This window comes from Rhipicephalus sanguineus, chromosome 4 (assembly GCF_013339695.2).
Source record: "Rhipicephalus sanguineus isolate Rsan-2018 chromosome 4, BIME_Rsan_1.4, whole genome shotgun sequence".
NCBI classification, from domain to species: Eukaryota; Metazoa; Arthropoda; class Arachnida; order Ixodida; family Ixodidae; genus Rhipicephalus; species Rhipicephalus sanguineus.
In genome coordinates, this window is record NC_051179.1 from 205,901,267 (window position 1) to 205,925,666 (window position 24,400).

The 24,400-nt window shown below is 47.6% G+C and overlaps 1 protein-coding gene across 3 annotated transcripts in view; it reads right to left on the bottom strand.

Moving 5' to 3' along the window:
- The window catches only part of LOC119391051 (3-methyl-2-oxobutanoate dehydrogenase [lipoamide] kinase, mitochondrial), a 395,177-nt gene extending 378,477 nt beyond the window's left edge, over nt 1-16,700 (bottom strand). For 2 of the 3 annotated variants that reach the window (XM_049415029.1, XM_037658741.2), the window contains exons 1-2: nt 16,242-16,700; nt 9,093-9,161 (exon numbers count right to left, since the gene is read on the bottom strand). In XM_049415029.1, the coding sequence (XP_049270986.1) occupies nt 9,093-9,161; nt 16,242-16,406 (234 nt within the window). In that variant the 5' untranslated portion in view covers nt 16,407-16,700. The remainder of the gene's footprint in view (nt 1-9,092; nt 9,162-16,241) is intronic. The other variant, XM_037658740.2, reaches the window with a different exon arrangement.
- Between the last annotated feature and the right edge of the window lie 7,700 nt (nt 16,701-24,400).

Here is a 24,400-nt window from a genome sequence, read left to right on the forward strand (position 1 = left end):
TCTGCAAATAGCTTAATTTTTACTGGTGCTTGGACAACTGATGAAATATCATCTATGTATAACAGGAAGAGTAGGGGCCCCAATACAGACCCCTGAGGCACTCCCGAATACACCTCCCGATTTTCCGACATAGCATCTCCCACTCTAACAACATTTACAACAGTCCAGAGGCGATCATGGCGGCGCCTCAGCAGCCTTCGTTGGAAATGTGCATAGGGAAGCAGGAAAGGGTGGAGCGATGAGGAGAGAGGTAGAGGACAAGATTCTCCTTACCCCTTTTGGGCAGTGGTAGGCAAAGCAACCTGACAAAGGGGGGCAACTCAACAGGGTGGCTGACAAAGGAGGTGGACGACAGGCAGCGGGAGCTGCAGGCTTTGGGTGGGGGCACGATGTAAGAATAAGTTAGGCGCTGACACTTGCCGCTCCACTTGAGGAGAGGGCGTGGGCAGATTGTGTTCGCCAATTACCTTGAGCCACGAGTAGTTTTCGCGGCGAGCGTTGAGATGGCGCTACAGAATGGGGCCTCAAGGGTCTCAGGGGCTTGCGCACAAAGAAAGATCTTCCTGAAAGCTTTGTGTGCATGGCATTCTATGAAACGAGTTGCCCTGTGCCTGAGAGCCCTGTCAGTGCATTTGTTTTGCTGATTCGTGTATTGTGATTGAGTGCATGTATACCTTGACGCTGTATATGACGACGAGTACCCTTCAGCGGCCTTGTCGCTGGATGCGTCTCGAAATGGGCAAAAAATGTTTTGTCCCGAATTGCATGTCGGGGTACAGGACTTGTACGGAGTGTGTGTCGCTTTTCAAGGCTCCGCATGAACCAGAGCGCTTAGATAAGTGGCAATGGGTGATTCCAAGAGCAGACAGAGTTTTGGAGCCTACTGACCATGTGTGCGTGAAGCATTTCGCGGAAGAAGCAATCTCTGCAACATATCACGCAGAGTACAAGGGAAACGTCCTGTTGCACGCCCGAAAGAAACCTACGCTCTCTTCGGATGCTGTGCCTAGCATTTTCCACGGCTGCCCAAAATACCTGACCGTGCAGCAAAGAACCAGGAAACCTCCGCAAAAATGGCAGGCTCTACTGCCAACTTCTCGGAAGCGACGGGGGCCCAAAAGGTTTAACTGCTTCGGAAGTACCTTACCCGACCGCTCAATGTACGCCACATTTATCAAATGTAGAGACAGCGACTCGACGGCATGGCTATGCTGAATCAACGGGCACGCAACGCAAGAGGCCGTGCTTCGACTTCTGCGGCGACGAGCCTCCTCCACGTGAAGAACGGGAGGCTTCTGAACACAACACTGATAATGTGAGTGGCCTATGTTCCTCACGTCGTCATCAAGCCGGAAAGGTAATTTCTTGTTTTAAATTCAGATGCCACTTTCTGAGCTGCCTCATCTATGCGTATTAGGACCAAGAAATATATTGCAGCAAGGTCGACAGCTGGGCTAGTTGGTAAGGTTCCATAATATTTTAGAGCAGCGCAAAAGACTTCTTGTCCTTCTTGTCCTTTGTCCCGTCTTTTGCGCTGCTCTAAAATATTAAAGGACCAAGAAACATTATATGTTGTAGAGTAATCAGTGAACAGATAGTTTCGTGGTACAATGGTTGAAACTTGTCTGACGAAGTTTTTTTTTCGTTCAGTTTGCTAAGCAACTCAGTTTGCAACACACACACATACAAACACACATACACACAAACACGCACACAAATACACACGTGCCCTCACACACGCACAAGCACACAAATGCATGCACACGCATGTACAGAAATGCACACACGCACATGCACACGGGCGTGCACACATACGCACGCATGCACATGCACACACACATGCACACGCACACAAATGCACACACGCACAGACACCCTTACACACGCGCACACACACATGCACTCACACACACACACACAGGCACACATGCACGCAAACACACACGCGCGCTCACACACACTCGCAATACACGCTCACGCACACACACAAGCACGCACGCACACTATCGCCTTATCGCTAGCATGCCTTGGCTCTTCGGTGGAGACTGCCGCAAGGTAGGCCGAACCGCAAACGCCCTCGAACTGCGATCCTTTGAGCTGCTATCCTTATTGCAACTACCTCGAATTTTCACTCACGGCCAACGCTGCTTTTTTGCTCAGAACCAAAGACGCCGATGCCACCGACTCCGGAATTTCAGCAAAACGAGCTCTTAACGCGGTCGCGTCAAAATGCGACCGCTCTCCAGACCAACGTTTGCTGCTGTCGGAATATTTATATGACAAGAATGCTGTTGGGAAATAATCTTCATATACAATTAGAAAATCAATTTCGTTACTGCAGAATCCCAGTGTACTAATTTGTTCACATCTATGTACATAAATGTATCGAGCAATAACCTACTACGTGCGGATCGGTGCCTTTCCCTAATGATGGATGGATGCTTTGAGCATCCCCTTTATAATGGGGCAGTGAGAAGTGCGCCACCAGGCTCGACAAAAAAAAAAAAAAAAAAAAAATCCCTTTACTCTTCTTTTTCTTTGCGTTGGCCTAGTGTCTCTACTTCAATTAAATCTATCTTACTACAAAAAACAAACTTAAATTCAGTTTCAGTTCTCTGCCCTTTACGGCAGAATGTCCTTTCTTTTTCCAATATTTATTTTTGTCATTTCTCTCTAATTTTCTGCCACCAATACTCTAACCGTCTCTTACTTATTTCAATTGCGGGTGTGTTCAGCTTTCCATTGTCGTCTCTAAAACGCAAGTCTTCATGTAGGCTCGTGCCCAAACGTACACCTGGGTGAATATCGCCACATTCAATCAGTACATGTTCCATCGTTTCCTTAGTTCCCCCACAGCACGTGCACTGTTCTTCTTCTCTACTGAATCTTGCTTTATAACTACGTGTTCTAAGGCAACCAGATCTCGCTTCAAACAGTAAAGCGCTTCCCCATGAATTATCGTAAAATGCCTCCCTCCTTATTTCATTTTTGCCCTTTCGGTAGTTACTCAAAGCCGGTTTTTTCTCCATAGCTGCCATCCAGTAAATCCTCTCCCCCTCTCTGACTTTTCGCTTAACGCTCTGTTGACATACTGCTTACACTACCAGCCGTATATTTACTAGTGAGCCTCCTAGTTCTTTTTCTCCACTGTGTGTCCACGCTCTTCTTATACAAATAACGGAACACCTTCTCTGCCCATCTACTCTCCTTCATATTCCTTAGCCTTTCTTCGAACCTTATTTTGCTCTGAGCCTCCCTCGCCTCAAAACCTGCCCATCCCATATCGCCCTTTACAGCCTCATTTGTCGTCTTCCCGTGAGCACCCAACGCGAGGCGTCCCACAGCCCTTTGATTTACATCCATTCACGATTGCACCTCTGCCCTCATGCACACCACTGAGTTCCCAAAAGTAATCCCCGGAAGCATTACACCTTTCCACAGACCTCGAAGCACCTCGTACCTATTGTATCCCCACAACACTCTGTGCTTCATTATTGCAGCATTCCTCTTTCCTTTTGCTGCCGAGGCTTTTTCCTGTACCTCCATGTACCTGTCACCCTCATTTATCCATACTTCGAGGTACTTGTATTCGCTCACCCTCGGTATTTCTTGGCCTTGTACTGACACCGTCTGACCACAGGGATCATTGAATACCATCAGTGCACACTTCGTTACACTAAATCCTAGTCCAAGATCGTCACCTTCCCTTCCGCATATATCCGCCAGCCGCTGTATATCATCTCAACTGTCGGCAAATAAGACGATATCGTCCGCATAAAATAAAACCTGGAAGCTTCTGCTCAATCATCACGCCACCCTGTTTGTGTGACAGATTAAAACCAATGTTGCTACCTTCTAGCGCTTTTTCCATCCTCACCATGTACAGCATGAATAACAGCGGGGACAAAGGACATCCCTGTCTCAGCCCCTTGCTAATCTCAACGTTCTCTTTGCTACTCATTCCTTCCCATTCTATGCAAACTGTATTTTCTCGGTATATCTCCCTCAAAAGCTGTATATAGTCGTCACCCGAGCCCATTTCTTTCAATATATCCCACAAAATTTCCTGATTAACGTTGTCGTACGCCCCAGTGATGTCTACAAAAGCCACGTACAAGAGCCTGTTTTCTATTTTAGATATTTTTATACACTGAGTGAGAACAAACATGTTATCATCTAACCTCCTGTCAACTCGAAATCCATTCTGGAGTTCTCCCAAAATATCATTATGTTCTGCCCACGTTTCTATTTTAATTTTTACTGCTTGCATTGCCAACCTGTATAGTACCGATGCAATGGTTAGTGGTCTATACGAGCGAATCTTATCCTTTTCTCCCTTTCCTTTATAGATTAAGTTCGTTCTACTTTTTCGCCAACTATCAGGTATTTGCCTGTCCTTTAAGCATTTTTCTACGGCTTTCAGCAGTGCTTCTTTAGTGCTATGTCCTAGTTCATTAATGAGGCTAACAGGAATCCCATCTAAACCCGCGGCAGTGCGCTTTGGAATTTTTCCTTTGGCCTTTTTCCAGTTGAAATTCTCCAGTACTAGCTCTTCCTCGGTTGCTCTCTCCGCCACACTTTTACTCATCGGGGAAATCCCCTGGACGCTCTTTTTAAACGAATCGGCTGTTACCTTTCGGATGTAACCTAGCGCTTCGTACCCTTGCAAGTGATTTCCTCCTTCATCTAGAATATGTTGTTGCGTTGTGACAAACTTCCTACCTAGCACCTTTATGTGACTCCAAAATATCCTAGGTGCGGCCTCCTTTTTTTCGTGAATCTCTGTCACCCAGCATTCACTTTCGCCTTTAATTTTTGCCTCAAGCAATTTCTGTACAATGAATGATTTCTCTAAATATATTTCCCATATTTTGTTGACTTCGTCCTGCGGCCACTTCTCCTTTTTTGCCTTTCTATGATCCCGTGATGCTTCACGCCGCTTCTCGATCGCTTCCCGGATTTCCTTGTGCCACCAACTTCTTGGCTTCCTCTTTGCTTTCTAGCAAATAGTTTCCTTCTCTCTCTGAGCCCCCGTCTGTTAGCGCCACCTGTCACAGCCAAAAGGAAACAGGCAAGGCGGCGAACACAATCTGGACGCGGCGCCGGCCGTGGGTGGGGCGAGGTATCGCTCCTGCCGAACCCCCCCCAAGGAAAGTTTTGAAATAAGAGCACAGCACCTACAAAGGTATGAGCCGTCTGCTGATCCCCTCCAAAGACACCGCCGCACATGCGACCACACCTGTTGGTACAAAGTACGAACGTCCTGTCGGACTCACCCCCCCAACCCTCCGGCTCTTATCTCCATGTGCTCATTGCACGAAGGATATGGTCACAGAAGAATTGATGTGTGGGCAAGTTGGAATTGGTTATGAATCTTCGAAACGGGCGGCGCAAAAACAAGGACAAAGGAAAGATTACACACCACAGAGCGCCTTCTCACGACTAACTTTATTAGAAAGAACATACACTATTTAAACCTTCACCAAGTATCACGTGCTCTTACATCACTGATAGCCGAGAGGATACATAAACGTGTTGTTGTAAAGATTAGAAACGGTTACGAAACGATGATCACATGTACACTTTTTTTTCCTATGCGATGAAACGATTGAGGAAACAAATTTCATCGTCACGCAGTGCTATCGATGGCATGCTTACACATAGATTGCGTTTTTGTTAATGTGATGAGCCTCAACAATTTCTCTAGTAGCTTGATTGTTATGCCTGAAAATACTTATGGTGTCATGAAACTTGGGGGTGCATCCGTGTTGTGCATAGTGTCGAGCAACATGCGAGTACACATTGCCGTCCAATGAACGCTTGTGTTCGGACAGCCTTACAGTGAGGCAACGACCAGTTTGCCCAATGTAAACATGACCGCAGGAAAAAGGAAGCTGGTATACAACTCCTCCCATTGTGCAAGGCACAAACGGTGACGTGTGCCTTACAGTGCAGCCTTTTTTTGTCACACCTGAACTTTTTTCTGCCAGTTTCCTTTCAACTATACCACAAATGCTATTCATTTTTGGGGGGGAGGAAAAAACAACATTTATTTTATACCGACCAGCTACATTTTTGAGCGCATGCGACAGCTTATGGGCACACGGAATTAGTGATTTTTTTCTTTTTCTACGGACTTATTGTCTTTGGTGGCTTCGGTATATATGGTCGGCTCATTTCATCTCTGCTTGAGCCCCGTTCGTCGGCAGCGCTCGCATGCTTTCACACGCGCGGGGTGATGTAATCGCGATTTGGACTTGATATTGAAGGTCTTAGCAAAGGCGAAAAATTCGCCTGGAGTATCTATATATTTGCAATCTCAAAAACAAAAAATAGCAGAATAGCTGCTGGATAAGATTGCATGAAAGCACGGCAACAGCCTGAATTACGGCACATCCGATTGTGGTGTGCACGTTTCTGCTTTCCCAGATCGCGCGCCGCATCGAGCAAGTGGGACCCGTGCTGGTGTCGTGAATTTTGGTCGCTGCTATACATTGGCCCCGAAGTCTTGTAATTCGGCATTGCAGCAAAACATCCACAAGCTGCAGCCCCAAAAAATATCGATCGACTGCCTAAAACTTGTTTCAGCAGTGCTTTCAGCGAAAAAAAAAAAAAGAAAACAAAAAGCTTTCACTTGCTGTAAATGCGCCTGTTAGTTACGCTCGCTCTTGCCTGGAAATTTATTCTATTCTTCACGGAGTCCTAAATAGCATCTCTGATGCTCAGAATCAGAGCGAGTGAGCTCTCCGATAACCGCCAACAAGCGTCGTCGTCTTTTTTCTCGCCGAGTGGGATGGCTTGCAAGATATACCAGCCTTGTCGACGACATCCACTTCCTGAACAATCGCGATCGCTTGCAAGATAACGCAAGCTCATTGCATCTACTGCTGCCGCCTCTACAAGTAATCATGCTTGTTACTTGACAAGCGGCCACAACAAAAACACCATATCGGGCGCTAACGCACAGCACGCGCGACAAAGAATACAAAACTACACCGCGTAGTCACAGACCGCCCTGAAAACATTGCGCGATATGATTTGCTGTGGTTCATGGTTCCCGCACACCACGCGTTAGCCGGATTCTCTTCCACTCCACAACTCCGAAGGTGAGGAGAGCATCGAGGCGCGCCCTTTCCCCGCAGACGCAGTTCGATTTGAAAAAATGCGTTCACAAAATCTTGAGCCAGCGTTTACTGTGAATGTTACTGTGGATTTTCCCTGATGGGAGCACAATTTCCCTGAGTTTTCCCTGAGTATTTCCAGACCATCCAAAATCCCTGAGAATTCCTTGTTTTCCCAGTCGGTAAACACCCTGGGACTGTCTACTGTCCTTCATCGCTTTTCTGTTTTGTATCTCAATAGAAAGCATACCATCTGAAGTGTCCAATCTTGCAGTGGTTTCTCTAGAAAGTGATCTTAAAACAGAATTTTTCTATCTGCGTTTGACCTTCTTCTATTGGTATGGGGACACCCAAAACGCTGGTTAGTGCACACAATAATGATTGTAGTGCCGGCGAAAAATATTTTCTGAGTGGCAGACAGTCTCTAAGTTCAATTTCAACAGCTGTGTCAATACCCGCAAATGTTTTCTGCACAGCCTGTTCACGAACATTCACGGTGACCCATGGGATGGGGTGTCACAGTCCATCAGTCAAAGTGCGCCCATCCGCTCTTTTAAGCTAACTAAGCAACTTATTCAGTGCGGGCTTCAGCATTTCACTAAAGACATGCAATGGATGGCAGTACACATTTTTGTGCACCCCTATGTCAAGTTCTAAACTGCCCTAAAGATTAGCGCAGACAGGAAGAGAGTGGGGCCATTTTGCAGGCCATTGCGAGTGGCGTCTGTTGGCACCAGCCACTTCTGTTGCTGCCAACAGACGTCGCTCGTTCCTGCAAGGCGGGGCGAACCCACCAGTGACATTGGCGGCCTGACTTTTCAGGAGCTTTCAGCTGTTCTCGATGTACCACTTAAGGGGGGACCCTGCTTCGGAGACATATTTCTTTGTTTTTGAGTACATTTTTATGAAACTTACGCAGCTTATGTATTTTTATGTCCTGATTTCAAATATGCAATTATTTTTCTAGTACACTATGCTGTTTTCAAAATATCAAATATTTCATGTATATTGTTGGGAGCAAGATTTATTTATAAATTGTAAGAGTTATAAAGCATATCAGCATATCACAATAAGCTGAAATGAATACTGTTTGCAATAAAACAAGAATGGATGTTCTAGGCCCAATTGAACAAAAGTTATAGTACGTTGAACACTTGGCAAGTCAGCGATTTCGAGCTCGGTCAAACTGGGATCAAGCTGGGAATGTTCAACATACCATAACTTTTGTTCAAATGGGCTTAGAACATCCATTCTCGCCTTATTGCATACAGCATTGATTCCAGGTTATTGCGATAGGCTGATTTGCTTGATAACTCTCACAGTTTAGAAATAAAGCCTGCTCCTAACAATACAAAAACTATTTAATAGTTTCAAAACTACATATTGTATTAGAACAATAATTGCATGTTTGAAATCAGCACATAAAAATACATAAGCTGTGAAAGTTTCATAATGATATGCTCAAAAACAAGAAACATGTTTCAGAAGCAGGGTCTCCCCTTAAGAAATGACCATTAGGATGCCAAATAAATGGTCTTCTGCGTTTGAGCCAATCATCTTTGACAGGCGTCAGTGTGCGAAGCAGCCGAGAACCGGAAATGCACTTTTGCAGACAAGCAGTGCCACGCGATCCGCAAGAGCACCCCACCTCCGCAGCCGCGCGTGCAGCCAGGTAAGCCATGCGTTTCGAACAGGTACGCACATTGACTGCGCCGAAAATCCAGTCCGCCACTTCAATGCGAACGAGCCTTGAAAAAGCTGCCGTTCGGTACGTGCACGGTTGTGCGAGAGAGGAAGGAACACACAGAGCACATTTCATGGGTTTCATCGTGTTCTTTCGCGTAACACACATACCGAATGGAAAACCAACAAGCCCGAATAAAAGCTCTATTGAAGCTGCCATTATGCACACGCGTAACTGTGCCTTCATCAAAAGGGCATCTAAATCAGCATGGCAAGTGCCATTCTTACCAGCAAGTGGCTGCCGTCGGGAGACTTGCCCGAGTACAGGATGGTCGTCGGCGTCAACCGCACCGAAGGCTGCAAGAAGAAGAACACTGCAACTTCCCAAATACCAGAAATGTCGAGTCAGCTTGGGTAGATCTCACTTTTCATCCCTAAAGATGTGCTGCCAGCAAGCCTCAATGATAACCTAGATATACAAGCCCGTAAAACTTACTCTATGGAATAATGAGCAACATGCATCTGGTTGCATCGTCATAAAGTGCGCCGGCATGCTTTTTTAAACTCTGGCTAGAGTTTGCTGGGGCACCCTGTATACTGCCTTGTGCACAATAAACCTTTGGCTGTAACATCCGATGTATAGCGCATCCGGGACAGGACAGGGCAGGAGGCACACAACACACACTGGCCCTGCCCCATCATGGATGCACTATGCATCGGATGCTATGGATCACCAACAAGCCCGCCGTGCGACCTTTCGTTGTAAGTCACCACGTCGTCCATCTCTATCCTGATCGACGTATGTAACTGCGCGGTAGTAAACACGGACGACAAGAAGATACAAGGACAAGCGCAGACTATCAACTGAGTTGATAGTCTGCGCTTGTCCTTGTATCTTCTTGTCGTCCGTTTTTACTACCGCGCAGTTACATACGTCGATCATGAATCACCAACTCGCCCAATCGTCCACCTTGATCTCTATCCTGTTGTCCAGCCATTCGAGCCGCTTCTCATTTTCTCTGGAACGAGATCCACATCAAGTGCAGAAAGAAAATTGTGTATGTGCTTGAATTTTCTGATCATTCGATACACTCTCCTCGACAATTATTGGAACAATGTCTGCCAAGCGCAATAGGATGCAGGCATTAAGCCAGGAGTGAACGAAAGCGACGCTCGTGCTCTGTGCAGCAGCCCACCCACAAGTGGAGCCGTGTCGGGATCTTAGCGATGCTTTGCAATGTTTTGTATGAACTGCTACGTTGTAAACTGTGCCAACATCTATAATTACCCCCTAGAACAAAGTTGTTTGGTTTTCCGCCGTGACCGTGCTTCAGGGACCGGCGGGAATGCTGGATTTGCAGTGTATGCCGTGTGAAGAAAGTGATCCCGGGCACGTTTGTGAAGCACACGCCGTAGCTAGTTTGCTGTGAATTTACGCTCCACGCAGGTTAACCGATATTTTTACGGTACCGACGGAACCGAGTGGCAGCCGGGAAAGTGACCTCGAGCCTGCATTTTCTTGGCGGGAAGTGACAGATCGAGTTCCTCCCTCGTACGCTCCTGCCCTTTTCCTGCCGACTGACTGCAGTTCGTCGCACTTGCAGAATGCACAGCTTGTAAATGGGACGTGTAAGAAAGAAGCCTCGGATGCATGGCAAAATTTTTGAGGACCTAGAAAACGTTTACTGCCTGTGCTCCTTGACAACACTGCATGTGCAAGCAAAGCTGCAATACACCGTTGTAGTGCTATGTGACAGCTAAAATATCACATGCAAAGCTGGCCCATAGCAGACTTACTGAAGCACTCGTGCAGCACAAGCAGTGTCTACAAATGGAGCTGAACTACAGCATAGAGGATATCACACAGCTGCTATGGCATTACTAATTGCAACACGGTTCGGCCAATCATATATTTTACTTGCATCGATCGCCCTGGGTTGTTGAACATTTAAGATCCCGCTACTTGTCAGGACAAGTGTAATTGTTGAAAAAATTTATAACTGCGCTAAGGGCGAGACACCAGAAACGAAGTGGACAGGACGATCGCAGACTAACAACTGGTTTACTGAAACATACACCACCCTTATGAAACAAACTAAGCGCGTGCGCAATGACATTCATGACCACGTGACAGGTTTCACCACCCCCCAAGACTCCTATCTACTACAAAAGAAATCACGCTCTTTTCTGGAAAGATACACGGATGTGTCGCTGACGCACTTATCAGGCCCGTGTCTAGCTATCCAAGATTTCTCCTGCTCTTTGGCTTCTGCCTCGCCCTATCACCTTGGTGCGACTGAAGATGGGCTTGCATCCCTGCGCGCATGCGCCACAATGAACTGGTAAGTGCTTCCCACTCCCGTCTCCTAATGAATTAGCATGCTCCATCAAACGCTTGTTAATACACCTTCCGGTCTGCCCCACATAAACCATTCTACAGGTCAGGGGGAATTCGTAGACTTCAGATGTACAGGGTACATACGCACGTCTGTGCTTAACATCACATCCTCCATTGTTAACTTTGCTCGCGTTGGACATGGCACACAAACACGATAACTTGCAAGGCGCTGAAAAAAACAAGGTGATAGGGCGAGCCAGAAGCCAAAGAGCAAGAGAAATCTTGGAGGCATCTTGGATAGCTTGACACGGGCCTGATAAGTGCGTCAGCGACACATCCGTGTATCTTTCCAGAAAAGAGCGTGATTTCCTTTGTAGTAGATAGGAGTCTTGGGGGTGGTGAAACCTGTCACGTGGTCATGAATGTCATTGCGCACGCGCTTAGTTTGTTTCATAAGGGTGGTGTATGTTTCAGTACACCAGTTGTTAGTCTGCGATCGTCCTGTCCACTTCGTTTCTGGTGTCTCGCCCTTAGCGCAGTTATAAATTTTTTTCAATTATGTCTTACCAGCTAGCCCCCCAATGTACGCTTCTCAAGTGTCATTGCTTACTCACCAATTGGCAGGTGACATGACAAGAAAGAATACATACAAACATCAACGGTGACGGCTTGTGCGTCCAAGTTAACGCTCACCTGCCGCATGCATCGCCCTTTCAAAACACTCTGTCGCACGTCTGCGACGCCAAGATGACTGCTTCGGCGCAACTTCGTCCTTTCTCTTCGTTTGAGGCCCTCAAAGAAATCCTGCATTGTTAACTTTCCGGAAGCTTACCCGTTTTACCACACCTGCTGCCATCGTGCGCACGCACTTATAGGTTGTATTCACTGAGGATACACTGCCGCACGGGCTGATAAGAAGGGAGTGAGCTACTTCCGTCGGCCATGATCCTGGCCACTTGGTGAAGCTCTTTCGGAGTGTGTGGATGTTCTCTACCTCAGTTCACGAAGCAGCAGCTGACCATGTTCTGTTGCAGTCTCTAAAATCATGGTAAATTGCACCGTCTATTAACGTAGCAATAGGTCATGGCGAAAAAACAGCATCAACTTTTATGGGCTTCGTTCAGCCATCTACAACCAACGCAAGAACTGTTGGAAAGGTGTTGTACTGAGTGGTTCGCCGCATTGTTCGCTCTCACATTAACAAAAGTTGGACTAACTACGAAGTGCGCAACGCTCATTTCATTGCTGGTGAATACCAATTTAGGTTCCAAATGTTACACTTGACGCATTTTATGCTTCAGAGCGTCCGTGTTTGTTGCCCCGTCACCACACCACCTGGAGAAGGGCAGTTAAATTTCTGGTTGGCTGGGTGTTCACGTTTGCGTAGCCGCATTTTTATTGTTGTAAATGACACTAATACATAATGTCAGCGTGCACTGGCGCAGTTGCATTTTTTCACTCCGCTTGCGACGTCTCTCCTGTAAAAACGTTTGCTCTGAGATTTGCCTCGGTGACTGCTTCTCACTTCAAGAGGCAGCGCTGGCATACTACAAGATCTGTAATTACACTTGTATTACTCACTTGCAGGAAAGCCATCCTATTTGGTGGACGAGACAAACCCCAACTGGGCACGAAGTCTTCGGGAGGCTACGAAACCCTAAGGAATCCTTGATGTGGGAAATTTTCACCCTCGGCACACGCTCGACGTCGAAGTGCAACTCGTCCATGCCCAGGAACAGTGGTTCAACACCGCCACAAAGCTTGAATTTTTCCACGTAGTGCTCCCTTTCCATCTCGTCCAAGCTTTTGCGCATACGCACTCAAACTGATTAACCCTTTGCGGTCCAAAACCTTTACCCACTTTCCGGCTCTAGCGGTCCGAAACTATTTCGCCAGTTTCTGGCGCCGCGAATAAAAACACAAGCTGTGGAAGAGAAACGCACAGGATATTTATTTTTGCTCCTGCATTCTGCAGGCAACTCTTTTAGTGATATTTGGGCAACGTATGATACCGCTCAAAGCATTCCCCTGTGTGCAGGCCAGGGTTATTACTGCAGGTTTCCACCGCCGCCGTCGTCGTCTTCGTCACTCACTTCTGTCGAATCACTGTCATCACTGTCTGGTGGAGGCATGTAATTCTCTTCCTCACTAAAGTCATCCTCGCTTTCGCTAAAAGCACCGCCGTAAAACGCACGCGGTGAAAACGTGGCCATGCTTCTCAGCGAACCGCGCGCGCGAGTGGGTACGCTCTAGGCCCCGTGCTGATCATAGTGCTGCACCCTAGTGTCAAAAAAGTAAAACATCAACAAACAAAGCTCACTTATTCCTCAAGAGATGGCCCTTCATGTATACAAAAAATGCGCGCGACTCGCGGTGAGAAAACAGCAAAATTTAAACCACGAACACCCTTGTCGGGCGGGGCCCGACAGCGGACCGCTACGGCCGTGTTGCGTTGTCGGGCGCTGCCCGACAACGGACCGCAAAGGGTTAAAGGCGTATCGCCCATCACTTCGCAGCGTCTTTGACCGCGTTCGCCGAGGGTTATCCTGCAGCAGTTGCTAATAAACAGCAAGAATTCCTGTCCTATAAAGGCAGCACCTGTCAAATCCCAGATAAAGCAAAACATACATTGTGGGACACTACGGCACAGACACCATACAGTGGCCAGGATCATGGCGGACCGCCCGAAGGACGGCATCACCATAGTTGCTAGCGCTGCTCACAGCATCATGGTGACGTCATGTGAATACAACCTATAGGCCTCGACAGCTGGCATGGTGGCGCTGCGGCGCTAGGACAGTCAGCGCCACCAGTAGCGAGCGCGCGCGTGATCCCGTGTTGCCCTTTGCAATGACATTGCGGAACGAGCAGCGCACGCTATTGTGTGGATCCCGCAGAAGTGAACACGTAGAAAGATATTTAAAATGCAAGTCGCCTTCTTCACGGGAATGATCTTTACGCCGGCAATCATGTTTACGGCATTAGGGAGGAAACTATGTCTGCAAAGGGGCCCTCCGAATGCATTCGCATGCGTGTTGCTAAGATGAAGAGCGTCGGCTAGGATGTCCGCTTTCAGGTTATCAAAGTTTTATCATGGTTTTGTATTATTTACATTAAATAAAATTTTTTTTCCATCTATTACGCAAACAACTTCCTTTGACTTTTGCATCCATTCTGTTGGTAGTAGGTGTTCGGGCTAAGAAAGAGAGAAGTTCGTTCGTTCCATTGTTCTCGCTTTTGAAGGCGAAAGCCTTAGATGCCTTAGACGTGAAATTTGACCATCGGCGTCCCGCGGCGTCAGGGACAAATGATGCAAGAAATCATCATCCTAGATGACGTCTTCATATGACGTCACGATGACGTCACAGACCACAAAAATTTGTTGTCATTATGATGTCAAAGTGACGTAATGTCGCATGGTGGCGTCATCCCATCGCATCATAGCTCGGTCAAAGGTGATCCGATCACGGAGACTATGCAAAACGAGGTGCCTTCGATCTTGGAGGCAGTGGAAAAAAACGTTAGGTGGAGAAAGCTTTCGAAGGGTGGCGGGGCAGCATCAGTACATCGGCTGAGAGGGGAAAGAAGATGGTTTTCGCTTTTGAGTCGTCTTGACTGAATGCGCAAGGGGCCCGTGACTGTTTTGCACTCGCTCGTTCCTTAGGGCTGTTTGATGATTTCTGAACATTTTCCCAGTTGTCTATAGAACCGATTGCACATTATGAGAGCAAGGTGCACATGCAAGGCTGGGCACCGAGGATGGTGTGAGCACGCCGCCACCTTGGCTATGTTTTGTCAACAAGTGTGAGCACACATCCTGCACAGACCTACCATGCGCCTGGCTCTGGCAATTGCCACAGCCCCTTCCATATATGAAGATCTTTAACGCTTCGTCGTCGGGTCACGTTGTCGCCTTTCCCATAGCACGCAGGAAAAAAGAGTCGAAACATGGGCAGAGTGCAGGGCTATCGAGCTTCTCCCATCATCGCCAGTGGGCACTGCATATATATGTGGTTTCGGTGCTTTACAAGCTGTTGAAGGTCTCCATCAGAGCTGAAAAAAGGCCAAGTATATGACCAGAACGACGAAATATGCGCAATTATCGCAAGAATTCAAAAAATGAAGAGCGTCTGTTTATCTCGCACGTCGCACCGCCTTCATCCAACGCTCTCATCGCTCCTTCTCGTGAGCCTTCCACGCAAACCCATAGAATTTTATCTCTGACAGCTTGCTGGCAGCGTTTCTCTGGTTGTTGTGACAGCCATACACGCAGCAATAGCATAGCTACACTCCTGTTTGACCGCGAATTAGCTTCGTTCTTTCGAGCTGCTGTAGTTCCGCCCGTACGCACCCGCTCTCAGCCGCGACTGATTAGGAGCGCGCCGCGCAGCAGGCGGCGCCACTTGTTCGGTCAAAGCTGCAGCGCACTAGGCACGGAGACGACGATTCGTAGCACGCCGGTGGAAACTGAAGTGGCCGCTCGTGGCGCGCAGTGAACTGTTGCGTGACGACCACTCCGTGGTGACGACGGATTGCGCCGCTTCCGTCGGCCGAGCTTTGGAACAGAAGCTTGCCAGCGTCTCTTAATTAAATCATCACCGATAATAGGTGATTGTCTCTTGCGCTGTACTAGCATTGCATATCGTATCCTACGCGAAAAGTGATGCTAGTGCTCCGAGAGAGTGAACCAGAGGGACGAAAGAATTGCTGAGATGACGAAATGCTTGCCATTCGAGAGAAATGACTTACCGTACAACTTCCCACAATAGCAACTCAGTGTCACTTTTCGCGAAGGATACGGTACGCAATGCTAGTACAGCACAACAAAATAATCACACATTATCGGTGATGATGTAATTAGGTGCGGCGGCAAGACGCTGGCAAGCTTCTGTTCCAAAGCTCGGCCGACGGAAGCGGCGCAATCCATCGTCACGCAGCAGCACAAGCCGGCTGCGCAGCGTGTGCTGGGCCCAAGGGGTCTGTCAAGCACGCAAGCCTCCGAAACACTTTCGAGTGCGCCGCTGAGCCTTGCTTTGGCGTTGGCTTTGGCGCGTGCTCCCGCAACGCAACGGACGGGGGACGTCGAAAGAGGGGATTACCTTAGCGGCGGCGACGTCGATGGCCGACTGGTTGTAGAAGGACTGCACTGTGCGTGACTTATCCTTGGGCTGTGTTTCTGCGGTGGCACCCTTGCTGGCGTACGCGATGCAGCGCCGTGCCAGCACCACGGGGCCCAATCGCTCGAGTGCAGCGCATGTTGCCATGCTGGCCTCCCCGCATCGGGAGCTCCCGAGGATCAGCTGCTGGGCTGCTGCTGGACGCTGCGGCGGCCAGCCACTCGTCCACGCATCGAAAACCTCAGGGTGCCACAGGACGGTCGAACCGATTCACTGAACCCACGTTGTCAAAACATGGCTCCGACTCGGAAATAAATCTGTCTGGTTTCTCGTGCAAAAAGGTGGGGAAACTCGTCGTATATGCGGACTATTTTCGCTCTCGATACTCCACTTCGGCTAATCAAAGAACATCCCAGAGTCACTGATAATACACAAAATCTAGAGAAGAGAAACTGCACCTTTGACAGTTCAACGAAAATAAGGGTAGTAGTGGTGTCTTAAACTAAAATATACGACCAAGAGATGGCGCTGCTAAAACCACACATCTAGAGTGCCTCGATGCGCTCGTTCGCCTCCGCTCCGTTAAGCGGGGGCGCGCGCATCGAGGCACTCTACACACATCAGCGAGGTGGTTGCCTTAAGAAGAACGATGCACATGCTGCGGGGAAGATAAGGAAATGACGGAGCATGTTCTGATTGAATTTGGAGATATCCACCCAGGTGTATACGTTTGGGCACGAGCCTACATGCCGAGCCCCTCCCTGTCTTTCCGCTTGTTTCTTCCTTCCTCCTTCCTACATGAAGCCTCGGGTTCTAGAGAACACAGTGACTATTCTGTGGTCTAGACCACAGAATAGAGCGCAGCTTTATTCTGTGGACCAGACCACAGAATAGAGTGCAGCTTTATTCTGTGGACCGCACCAGAGAATATCTACCACATTAGAGAACGGAAACTGTACCTTTGACTGTAGTACGGAAATAAGGGTAGCGGCGGCGTACTGAACTGCAATAGAGCGAGGCGAGATGGCGCTGCAAGTACTATCATCATCATTAGACAAACGCGTTTTTGCGTTTGGTTCGCCCTGGTCGCGCTACTGCGCTTTTTGCTCCCTGTGGTATCTTGTTCTTTGTCGTTGCTAAATCGCTGCTCGCGTGTGTAATATTTATCGCCAGGTGACCAAACTGGCCTCGACTGGCAAAAACAACGTCAATCAAGTAAGGTTTGCATCGTTTATTGTGAGTGCCCAAGCTGGTACAAGCAATGTATACAGTCAGGTCCAAGCAAAACAAGTCACTCATACACGTCGAAAGCTTTCAACCCGTACGTGTGTAATCAGTCTGACAAATATGTGCATATAACTGAACACCGAGATCGCTGAAAGAACGTTGCTCTCATTGTGTAGCAGCGTCCGAGTTTTAACAGCATAGCTTTAGGACAAGGGTCTTATCCTTCCGTTAGTTATGCGGCGCTTGCCAGATTGTGTTGATCTTTGAGTGCATGGTGTGGAGTCGGAGACGAAACGTGCGCTACGCCGACAGATGGTTGGCGCAGTGAGAGCAATGTAGTTTTGATTAATCTTTTACGTAAACAATCGCGGATGCGTACAGTTCTGCATCTTTCTCGCTCTGCGATGTCACCTTGAATGCGTTACAAATAAGGAATATCGCGTTGTGTCTACAGGGCAGGCACGAATTTCTCGGCTAAATTCTCGGCCGTGAAGCCATACCATAGGTATTACGTATTCAGGTAATAGGTGGAAGAAAATATTTCAGGCTCGTTTTGTTCCTCGATATAGTTCAGTTACACAGTTTCTACAGCTAGAATTTCTTGGCGCTAGTAGTAATCGGACTGCTGAGTATGCAGCATAGATGAATGCTAAAGAAACAGAGATATAAGGCGAGTGCTTACAGATTCTAGAAGCACAATTCTAAGAAAATAAGCTTTAGGCATGCAGTGTACATCTTTGTTGGTGTTCGCACAGAACACTAAACAACTGCTCAGCCGTAAGCACAATCTCTGTATCACATAGACATGTCGATAGAACTTGAGCACTCTATTGCAAGCAGACTCACGAAATCAAACTGTGGGGCACGATGTCAACCTGTGCCAATGCTGGATAAATAAAGGTCATATATATATTGCATACTTGTTATTGTGTTATTTACTTTTTCAATATATTTGGGCTTGGGAGCTCGAGTATGTATTCTCCCTGCTACTTTTAGAAGCTCCGGCTTGAAATACTGCCACATGCGCACCTTTCTTTCTATGTTTTATGTTATTGGCCAATTGCACGTGTAGTTACTGCGTTGCGCAAACCGTGCCAGAATGTCTGGGAACATTCCAGATTATTTTAGGATCTTCTGTTAGGCTGGAGCGTGCAACTGCAAACAGCTCAGTTTATTGTCGAACTAACGTAGCCACCAGTGATAATGCTCGAATGTTCGATGCCGCAGGTATAAATGCCGACGCGCCTTACCACAGATCAGTTTATCGACGGCCGACGCCTGTTCGCCGCTATCAGTTTGCAGTGTGTATTGCTGTAGTTTGACTTTTCGTTTCCCGGCCACAAGTTCGGCCGAATAAAAAGTTTCATCTTGGACACACCAACTGCTGCTTTCGTCGACGTCACGACCCCGTGACAATACGTAAAATCTTGTAGTGTGGCTGTGGATAAGTCCAAGTTCATGTATGTTATAAATTACCTCTTCGATTTCCTAGGTTTTTTTCGTGACAGTAGTTCACAGACTTTCACTTCATAGTGGTAGGTGCTACATCTGTGACATGTTAATTTAATCAAACAGCAGAAGTAGGTGTGTTCAAACAAATTTGGGACGTTTCTCTGATATGTATAAAAGAAAACGCTACCATACTCACTGAACACAATCTCACTCATCACGACAACGTAAACGTGCTTGGTGAAGCTGTGCTGGAAGAAGTGCTCGTCACACTTATAATTTGTTTATTAGCTGTAAGTAATTTGAAGGAGCCCACTGAACATATGTGCAAAGGCTAATGTAACTGAGCACAGCCTTCTAAAGCTTTGTCGTATCTTTTTGTAAACTTCTATGATCTAAACACAGTTAATTAAGGCAAAACAGTTTTGAGCATAGTTTGTAAACTGTCTCATAATGCACAACTAAATGTTCCATTTATGTTGCGCAGTGGCTGCATTTTCGATGGAGGCGAAAATGTTTGAGGCCCGTGTACTTAGATCCCAGGTGGTCGAAATTTCCTGAGCCCTCCACTACGGCGTCCCTCATAATCATATCGTCGTTTTGGGACGTTAAACCCCATATATTATTAGATGTTGGAAAGACTGTTAATTCCCCTCACTGCTGTGATGTTCGTTTTGTAATGTGATTTATAATTTTTAAAAAAAAACTGATATATATGTTTCAAGACCCGTTCGGTCTCTTAGTTTTTTTAAATTAAGAAGACTAATGATTAAATGTGGCTGGAGTCTTTCTATTCTTATCATCTTGCCCAGCCAGACAGACTTCTATATATTTACCCTTAAATTTATAATTTCTGATGATTCACATGCAAACCATGATATGATTATGAGTCATACAGTAGTGGGCAACTCTAGATTGATTCTAACTGACTGGAGTTTAACAAACGCAGTTGTAGCCTTGAAGAAGACAAGACTGCTTGTCGAAACATTTGCTCCAGCGACACCACTTGTTCACAAATTTTTCGTCTCCTCAAGCTTCCGTCTTTCCCTGAACTTCAGACGCAGATCTAAGCACACGAGTGTCTTTGCATTTCGCCCCCAATGAAACGTGACCACCGTGGCTGGGTATAAAACCTGCGTCGTTGAGCTCAGCAGTGCCAGGTAACGTAACTAATGCACGGAGCTAGCGCTCAATTTCAACGCTATTGCGGTGTAGATTGCATGACACAGTAGACAGCTAATACTTGTAGACGATTGTAGGCACAGCTCCATGAGATGCCTGGTAAACCATTCACAAATACAGCATTGCGAGCGTGAGGTTCAAGATGACCTGTTGTAGCAGCAGACGTTCACATGTTTCGCTGCAATTGCAGAGTGGACATTCGGGGGTAGTCACCCTGTCGTTGCCTGGCAATCCTGGAAAAACAAGTAATGACATCACCAGATATTGATAAGCATAATCAATGAAATATTAAATTTTGCAAAAGTAAACATATGAACATAGTGAACAAAAACAGCGGTTTGTTATTGTCACGAATTTCGGGTGGCCCGGTGCGATGGACTCAGTCTAGACTCGGGGCATAGCACAGCAAACATTTATCAAACAAAAAACAAGGAAAACTTGGCACTCTAACATATACAAATGTACAAAATAAAGTCGCTACAAAATTCAACCTCTTAACTCAGTACATAACTAAATTGTCCTACCCCTAGCCTGCTCCAGTCTTATAACAACGAACACGTCGGACCGGCCTTACTTGTCATTTCTGGTGACTTGGTGCAGAGCCAAAGTCCCGTCTGGTGTCTACGTCGTCCGGTCATTTAACTTGACATGGTCCACGCCGTAGCGCAATGCTCCAACCGTCATTGCCTGGTCACAAGCAGGCACTCCGTTCTCCTGACGGCTAGGCCCGCTAGGCCTAACGTCGTTGTCGGCTCCTTCGCCAAACCTGGCGTTCCACCGCTGACGTGGCCTTCCGTTGATTGCCTTCGGCGGCTTGCTTTGGAAGGGGTCTTGCGCCGGGAACATCCGTACTTGCGGGGCGCGGCCACTGCATCGCCGAGGTGCCTTGCCCGAACGTCGTCGATCTCGCCGGCCTCACCTCGGGACGCCCGCGTCACCGTCCGCAGACCCGAACGCCCGTAGCTGCCGTCGCCAGTGCATCTGCTGGCGATGCGACCTTCCTCTGCCGAGCCCACGAAGACAATGCCAGCTCATTCCTCTTCGTCCTCCTTCATGGCTCGGTTCGCGTGCCTCGAGCTCTGTCAAATCTTCCGTGCACGCGCTCGTGCCGCTTCGAATGTTTTGAGAACTTCGCCGTCGTCGTCTTTTGGCCGCCTGGCACTCACTCGTGACATACGCCACCATTTCGAAGAGTTTTTTCCCAAAAAACTGCTTTTCTATGTCCGGAACTTGGGGTGTAACTTAAGTTGCGTCTGCTTGCTTTGAACTACACTGCGCACACACTTTTCACTGATGGCCGCCACGACTCACAAAACGCTGCCCACTACACAGTTTCGGAAACGCTACACAAAACGCTACCAGTAGTCACAGTTCACATTGTTCCAAATAACCTTGTCTAAAACAAACTTGCGTAAGTCCACACCAAACTGCAACTCTCTATGCGAAACTTTTAATAAATCCCCACCTCACTCTTTTCCATTGCATGTCCACGACTGAAACATTTCACACTTCTAAGTCTTCTAGCAGTGCGCGTCTTTGGCGACTTTATTTTGCGTCTACGTACTGCGCGTCTTCGCGAACGCCCACTGCAAACGCTGCCTTTATTTCTGCTCTTAACAATCATCAAACGCCTCATCCACACTACTCTTCTAGGGTGCGTCCTAACTACACGTTTTCGGCTGAGCATTGGCACAGCTCTTCTAGCACACGTGTATCTGTACCTAGTTTTGGGGGCGGTTTTCTTTCTACTTTGCTTTAACTGAGAGGCACCGTGAGCGTCAGCAAAGCCAATGAACGTCACCCTCTCCGGTATACACCTCCCTGGTGCATGCCCCTTGCTTGTTTCTTCAAGATAAGTAACTTTGAATGGTGGACTACTCTCCTGTTCTGCACGTTCTGCAAAGACTGGCTCAAGCGCGATCGTTTCCTCTGGTCCCTGATTTACACAATTGACGTGCCATGCACTAACACTTTCAATATTGCTACTACATGATGTATCTGAGATCTCATTTTCCTTGCTAGTTACTAGCCCACTTTCCTTTACACAGTTCCCATGGTCGCTAGTAATCTGTTCACCATGGTCGCAGCTGTGAACATCAGGACATTTCAATTCCCGAGGTAAATCCTCCCTTGGCATTCCTACGTCCGGTCTACTGTCTGTGGCTTTTGCCAACCTCAGTTCGCGTTCGAGCTGTTCCTTCTCTTTAGCATGTGCTTCACGTGCTTCAGCGCGTTTTACCTCAAGTTTTTCTTCGAGCTCTTTTCGCGCGCGCTCCCTCTCTTTTCGAACACGCTCTTGCTCCATTCCGAGAAACTCCAATGCCTCTTCTTTTGAATAGCCTCGGTCTCTCGCTAAGCTCAGAATCTTGACGAAGTCCATTGCCACAGCTCCGAAATCCGTAATGGGCAGGAAATGGAATCCTGGCAGGCTCGCCAATTGTCGCGAATTTCGGGTGGCCCGGTGCGATGGACTCAGTCTAGACTCGGGGCATAGCACAGCAAACATTTATCAAACAAAAAACAAGGAAAACTTGGCACTCTAACATATACAAATGTACAAAATAAAGTCGCTACAAAATTCAACCTCTTAACTCAGTACATAACTAAATTGTCCTACCCCTAGCCTGCTCCAGTCTTATAACAACGAACACGTCGGACCGGCCTTACTTGTCATTTCTGGTGACTTGGTGCAGAGCCAAAGTCCCGTCTGGTGTCTACGTCGTCCGGTCATTTAACTTGACATGGTCCACGCCGTAGCGCAATGCTCCAACCGTCATTGCCTGGCCGTTGACGACCCAGTGGCACCATGGAAAATGCCTAGTAAATGCATACGTGGTCGCGTAGGAAAGGCGAAAGATGCAAAAAGAGGGGCAACGGTGCCAAAGCAGACTTTAGTTAAAAAAGAGGTAGGACAGGAGGTGAACCCATCCGCAACACTGGATGAGTTGGGTATACCCACAGCTGGGCTAGGTAAGCAGCAAAGAAATGACGAGACACTGAAAAATGCAGTCCGTAGGATCGGAGAGAAGCCAATGAGTGAAGGAACGAGAAGAGATGTGACGTACGTACTTATTAATGGCGTGGTGTACAGGAAGTTCGTGCACAAAGGCGGAGAGTGTATGCAATTGATGGTGCCGGCAAGGTATAGATTATCTGTATTGGAGCAGTGCCATGCCAAGGGGCATAAAGGAGTGAGGCGAACTGTAATGGCATTAACTAAAGTAGTGTTCTGGCCGGGTTTGCGAAGAGATGTTAAAAAGTTTGTAGAGGGATGTTGCAAGTAGATGGGAAAGTAGATGGGAAAGCGAAAAGAAATATTGTGATAATGGTCACAGTGTGACAATTAAGGGTACCCTGCTTGTATGTTCGAGGACTTTCTTCATGCAGTCTAGCAACACGAGAGTTTTCGAGACAGCCAACTGTCGAATATGTTGAGTAGTCGGCATAGTGACTTCTCTACTGTAAGCGAGTTTGTTTAAGACTTCACTTTACTCTTATGGTGAACATTTGGTGGAATTGTTACAGTAGACACAGTGACATGGTGCTTTTATGTCACCTATGAACTGTCCGCGACACATGTGATGTGACGTTTAGTGAAATAGCCGTGATGTGTGGTGAAGTGATTGGTGATAGTGATGTGATGTGAGTGTGCCGGTGAAGTGCATCAAGAGAACGTTTATATGACACACATTGACGACGGAAGGCCCTGGGACGTCAGGAGCAGTTTTTCATGCCGAAAAACTCTTCAAAAGGAGGGCGTATCATTGTCATGAATTTGTTGACTTCTGGCAGAAGAGGGAGAAGTAGAGGAAGAAGAAATGAGAGAAAAGACAGATGTCAAACGAAGAAATATAGAGTGAAGAGAAAGAAGAAGACCATACATTGAAGGAGAATTGAATAAAGAACGCAAAGAAGAGGGAGAAGAAGAGGCACGAGAGGCGACGTGGCCGGCGAGGAGAAGGAGGAAGGCAGAGCGCGCTTGGAACGGGCAGAGGCACGGACGAGCGGTGGTCGTGGCAAGGCGTTCGCCTGAGGTCCGCCAGCACAGCTCCTGGAAATGTGCCCCAGCCTTCGCAGCAACGTACTGTGACCTGGGAGGCGTGACCAGGAGGGCGACCAGCGCGCATCAGCGAGACCCTTCTCCTGAGGACGCGCAGATGTTCTGCGGATATGCTCCGTGGGTCACGCACCGGACGACGAGCGGTACAGCCAAAGCAAGTACCTGACGTGGCGTGGACCGGCAACTGCAGCTACCCGACGGTGCAACAGACGGTCGTGCTCCG